The following is a 6,183-nucleotide window of genomic DNA, read 5'->3' as shown; positions in this document are numbered from 1 at the left end:
ACCACTGATTTGTAGTCGTGTCCTCTTTTGGAAGACCAAACAAAGTAGTTTCGCTTTCACAACGAAAAACACAGCGGCCTAGCGTGAGGGGAAGCCCCGGCTTAGCGTGCGCTGAGGCTGGGATAGAGTGAGCTGAGGCGGCGGGGTCTAGACAGGCGCACCCGGCGGATCCGACGAATGAGCGGCAACCACATGTGACGGACCCCAGGCTGGATTCCGCTTCGTCCACGGTGAACGTTGATGTATTCCCTCAGCGACCAGCACAGATCAGCTCTAGGCATGACGAAGCGGATATCGTCCTCTTTTGGAGGAGCAAACTAAGTAGTTTCGCTTTCACAACGAAGCACACAACGTCTTCATGGCTGCAGCGACAGCAAAACTACAGTGAGACTAAAAGTTACGCCTTCTTTCTTTGCGTGAACATTTGGGCGGCGTTATGCAAATCTTCCCACATAGTGATGTAGATATGTGGGGGCGTGTTAGAACGAGCTGTTTTAGGTAGGTGTGACTGACTCTGAACTTTTATAAAGAATATCTCTTTGGATTTGAGACTTTAGTCTTTGCAACTTTACAGATCTTCTTTATGCACCAAGAGCTTCTAACACTCCAAAGAGAAAGGAAAAATTGAAATCGCATCATATGACCCCTTTAATAACTATACTGATAAGGCCCCATTTTTGATTCTGCTCCCCCTCTATCTACTCCATTATCTTGATAAGAAAATACTCAAATAACATATGTAGGGCTGAAACGATTCCTCGAATACCTCGAGTAACTCGAATACAAAAAATCCTTGAGGCTTCGTTTAGTCCATTTACTGTAACTACACACGGAACACCGTGTTTCCCCACGGACCATTATTACTGACGCACAACCCAATAAATGCTGGACCAGACAATAGACTGTATAAAAACAGGGACCAGCCATTTAAAAAAGCGCTGGACACATTTAAGACCGTAAATCAATATGGTGGCCAGTTATAATGTCTCTACGTTAGCTATGTTTTGTGAAAGACTAAACGTCATTGTGCATAAAAATACCACAGAAAGAAAGTTAGTCAATATCACACGAAGAGTGTCAGTTTCACCTCTAAAATCAGCATGATTACAAATGTGATTTTATTAAACAGTTCAATAAACAAGAAGGTAATATTATGAGACTTACGTTTGAGACACTATATTGCCTGTTTTTGCTTTATTTTGCCAACAAAAAAAAATCCAAACACACACACACACACACACACACACCGTACGTATAGGGACATTTAAGAGGGTTTATTCTCCAAATAACTCTAATTTCATGTTGCAGAAAAATGTGTTTAAAAATTGTGTATGGTCTCTTGTTCTTGTTCCAAGTTACCTTCCTCTCCACTGATTTTTGCCTCTCACAAAAGCCACAAAGCCTTCCAAGAAGACAGTAAAGGCTTATGTCATGCTTGAGCTTTGGTTAGACAAACTTGAAAATTAAGTTGCACGACATAAATGCAATGTTTAGGTATTATTATTATTTTTATTACTATTATTTTGATTCATGCCTTAGTTTTAGTTTGTACTGTTTACCTTTTTTTAAAGTAATGTGAAATTGATTTTTTTATTTTTAGTCATTTATTTTATTTTTTTATTGACATATATTTTGTATTTGCATTTTGAATGCAATTTGGCAATTAAATACATTAAATGGGTTTAGATTTCACGGTTATTAATGTATGCAATTTCAGCAATAAAAATTTAAATTTTTCTAAAAAGAAAACAAATTAGTTGTTTATTTTAAGAGATCTATCTTATTATCTCTTGTATATTTAGTATTGCTCTTTAATAAAGAAAAATGACTTCTTATACGATTACTCGATTAATCGATGGAATAATCTGTAGAATACTCGATTACTAAAATAATCGATAGCTATAGCCCTAAACATATGGCACATCCTTAATTTCCATTCACAAGTGATTGCATGATGCATTTACTGTTGGGGGACCAAGGATCATCTTTTGCTTGCCTACTGGTTATTTGGCATCAGAAACATTTCCTGAGAGGCTGTGAGATTGAATATTTAATACCCAGCCCACAGCATTTTTCCATCCCTATCTAAAAACCATCTATGACCACCCTCTCTGGCACACGCACCCAAACATAAACTCAAACACTCACACCACATAAAACAAAGGCAGGAGGCAATTTCCAGGGATTTGAGAGCCAGCTACTGAATCAAAAATTATTCATTAGTGGTGAAAAGTGTGAAAAGCGCCTCTGTTCCCAATGTCCATATTTAATCTCATCTGGTTTCCCTGGAAACTTGTGTATTCGGTAGCAACAATTTTATTTCCAAGCATTCCAATGTCTGCTCTTCATTCGCCATAATATGAAACACATACATAGGCAATTAAAGCAACATGTAAAATGTACTAATAATTATTCACGGCATTAGAATCACATTTGCTTATTTTGCACACAATATGCAAAAGCATCAAAGATTATTCAGTTGTGATATAACCATGAGCAAGACAGTGTGGGTGTCATTTTGACTCTTTGCCCTCTGTGTCTCTTCCAAAGCTTGCAATTTATTCCGCTGACATGATTGAACATGATCAAATTATTTCTAAGCATCGTGAATGATGTGGTTTCTCCTGCCCTGAAATGGAACGGTTTTCAGCCTTACCTTCCAATTAGCTGGAACTCTCCAGAAACCCCACGGCGCCGCATGGCCATCAGCAGGCCACGGACCGTCATTCCTTCACAAAAGCAGAGGACCACGCGGGCTTTGGGCAGACGCTCCCGCAGTTTCTTAAGCAGACGGTCAAAGTGCTTTTCTCCAGCATTACTGTATATCTTATCAGAGTGGGCAATACATAGACCCTCCTCTGCGGCCAACTCCTTAAAGGCCTCCATGCCACTCTCTCCATAGTTACCTGTGTTCAGACACAAAATGTAGGACGGTTAATAAAGGATAAGCTAAAACTCATATGAAACTAGTGCAGCTTTAATCAAAGACACAGAATGGAGGATGGATTACCGCCACTGATCCAACACCTGTCAGACCAGCCAGAGCCCAGGATAAGAAATGGATGATAGTTGACTATGGAGGACACAAAATGACTGGCAACTGAAAAACATGAAATGGAGAAATGGTCACCACCATTTTGGATAGAAATGGCGTCATACAGTTAGAATGAAAACACAAAATAATAAAAAATAAAAAACAAATATATAAATCTCATATAAATGCCTTTTTGGAATACATGATTCTGAATGGTTGATCACAGCATTCAGTAATCAAATATTCTTGTTTAATAACTGATAAACAGCAACAGACTTTCTACATAGCTTGTTTATTCGCCATCATGTGATTCCAAACCATCATAATTTCAGGACACAATGAAAGTCAAATGCTGTTTTGGACCCCATTGATTTCAATTGTATAGACAAAAACAGTTGAAACATTCTTCAAAAACATCAACATTAGGATGACAGAATTTTCATTTTTGGGTGAACTACCCCTTTAAGTAGCTCATATCCCTCTTCTTCTCATATTTCATAACCACATGTTTATTTATTATGTAAGTAGCCAAAGCAATGAATCCCTTCAGAGTGATTCAAGACCTGATCACCCCGTCTGGGTTTATTTTGCGGTAAGGACCGGCTGACTGAACATTATCCTTTAATTATATTCCACAGGCATTGTACTGTAACCAGACAAGTAGGACACCAATAATACTTTGTGGTGCTCTTGAGAATTACTGCAAATTATCATAATAGGTCACTTGAACACACTGTGTCCTTTTCAAAATATTGTATGAATCAGAAACGGGTCCGTACAAAAGCTGCAGGCTCACAATGGTACACTTAAAACATCTTCCGTTCCATCCTACGTCTGGGCTGCCAGGCAAAATTTACATCTTATTGTGTAGGCAGCAGAGGTCACTGCTGTTGACTGTGCTCAGGATAAGAACAGTGCTGTCTAATCAGGAAAGATGAGAGGTGTGTGGTCACTGATGACTGTCTGGAGGTCAGTCTCTGTAGTGTGGGTGTGCGGGTAACAATTTGAGCACATTCACAGTTCTGTGGCTCTCTAACAATTCCTTTTTTACTCTGTTTCTCTCTTTTTTTAGGTTGTTTGGAATAACTGTATTTTGCAGCTTTAAAATAAAGCTGACATAAAATACTACATAAATGTTCATGATTAATAAATATTGATGAACTTAAACTAAAATTAAAAAGGTTGATAATATATATATGTGTTTTTTATTAAATAATTTTAGCCTTCCTGCTTAGAATCATAAAATTATATGGAGAAAACAAACAAACAAAACAAAAAACAAAACAGACTTGTGAGTTAAGATACTGAACTCAAATGAACTTCAAAATCAAAATATTATACAAGATAATATAAGTTCACTGCTCTGTTGTTTTGGTGATAACTAACTAGAGTGCCGACTTGACTGGTTTTAGAGGGCGATACCGATATGGTGGCCGATATATCGTGCATCCCTAATTTTTGGTACTTTTTTTAGCTGCTCACACTGGGAGATCAGCCAAACCAGTTGAAGACCACATTGGATGACCAGCTTAAACCAGTTAAAGGCAGCAACCAAGCTTTTATTTTTGACTTTTCAGCAGGATTTACATTAATAGAACTATATGTATTTTTTTTGTTTATCAAAAAAACTATCAAGCTCGTTTCAAACTGGTGCCTGTTTAAATATGGCCATTAAAATGTCTCTGAAACAGACAGATTAATTTATATTTGGCTGGGTAATTAATGTAATCAAAGATCTCTGCTGTTACTATGAGCAACAGGCAGAAATGTCCCGAGACAGTTGCTGATGTTGTGTTTATGAGTCCACAGTTCGTACCTGATAAACCATTACAGAGTCAATTCTGAGATGGAAAAGTCATCTTACTAATTATTTATCACCAAACCAACAGAGCAGTGAACTTAGAATTAGCATTATATTGCTTATTTAAATCTGTCTAAAGGTGCCTACTTTAGGATATTCTGATTTTTAACAAATGCTTGTTAGAAGTAGGTAGATGAAATATGAAAACAAGGAGGGCATTACTACTAAAATTGTAACTTAGCAGCAGTTACATTGTGTTTTATTCACTGAAGTTTTTATTTTATTTTTAAATATTTTTTAAATATTTTATTCCAAAACTGCTTTTATTGTCCTCATTTGTAAGTCGCTTTGGATAAAAGCATCTGCTAAATGACTAAATGTAAATGTAAGTATGCTGACAGTAACCTAAAGAGTTCATAAACCAAGCATGTTTGACCTTATTTACTTTCAATTCCATCAGCTAGTGGAACAGAATTTAAAAAAGTGATGTGGCCCATGAGGACATAAATCATCACAATGTGTGGTTTAACAGACAAGCTTTCCACCTCTGGACATTTTATAAACAAATCACCAACTGAATTGAAAGTGATACACAACAGTGCTGGAGGGAGTGACAAAAAATGTGTGTGTTGTGAGCGAGAAGGGGAGAATACATTATTACCCTCATTATGTATGGAGAAACTGAGTCATTAAAGCATGCTTCCATATGCAAATAATAAAAGGTCTTTGGTCCACTTGCACAACAACTCTAATGGGAGTGCATTACCATTTAGGTTCATTTAAAGAGTGGTGGACTCATTACCTTCAAATACAAAATTTCCAATTGTTTTTACTTAATTAAAAATGTTAACACGTAAATCCTGTGTGTTATACATTCACGCTTTTATATTTAAAGTCAGACTTACACAACCTAATCTAATTGTGTCAACCTATAGTCAAAGTAAGGGAAACTAGAAAGTGTTGTAACATGGAGTCTAATCAATTAGAAAAGAGCTACAATGGTGAAATCCACTGTCATACCAGCACCCTCCTAAAGTGACAGCAGAAGTTGTAAGATTCTGTATATAAGTCTATACCCTGTATATATTGTATATAAGTCAAATTTCTGGCTTGATTTGCAATCATGTTAAAGGATGTTAAATGATAGAACTATTTTAGCTTTAATCTACATGTTTGAAAAAAAAACTTGAAATCTTGTCACAGCTGACCAGACAGGAAGGGCTGTAACAATGTTCTTCTAATGGACCCACAAATATTGCACATAACGGTACAATGTATGGGCTATATATATATATATATATATATATATATATATATATATATATATATATATCTGTAAAACACACAC

General features: G+C 36.5%; 1 protein-coding gene across 5 annotated transcripts in view; it reads right to left on the bottom strand.

Annotated features, from left to right (window-relative positions):
* grm1a (glutamate receptor, metabotropic 1a) overlaps positions 1-6,183 on the bottom strand; it is a 33,154-nt gene that overhangs the window by 19,648 nt on the left and 7,323 nt on the right. For all 5 annotated transcript variants that reach the window (XM_016293294.1, XM_016293297.1, XM_016293298.1 and 2 more), the window contains exon 3: positions 2,657-2,906. In XM_016293294.1, coding sequence (XP_016148780.1) covers positions 2,657-2,906 — 250 coding nt within the window. The remainder of the gene's footprint in view (positions 1-2,656; positions 2,907-6,183) is intronic.

Source organism: Sinocyclocheilus grahami, unplaced genomic scaffold (assembly GCF_001515645.1).
Source record: "Sinocyclocheilus grahami isolate Dianchi unplaced genomic scaffold, SAMN03320097.WGS_v1.1 scaffold301.1, whole genome shotgun sequence".
NCBI lineage: Eukaryota > Metazoa > Chordata > Actinopteri > Cypriniformes > Cyprinidae > Sinocyclocheilus > Sinocyclocheilus grahami.
Note: the sequence above shows the minus strand (reverse complement) of the source record. Positions and strands in the feature narration are given on the sequence as shown.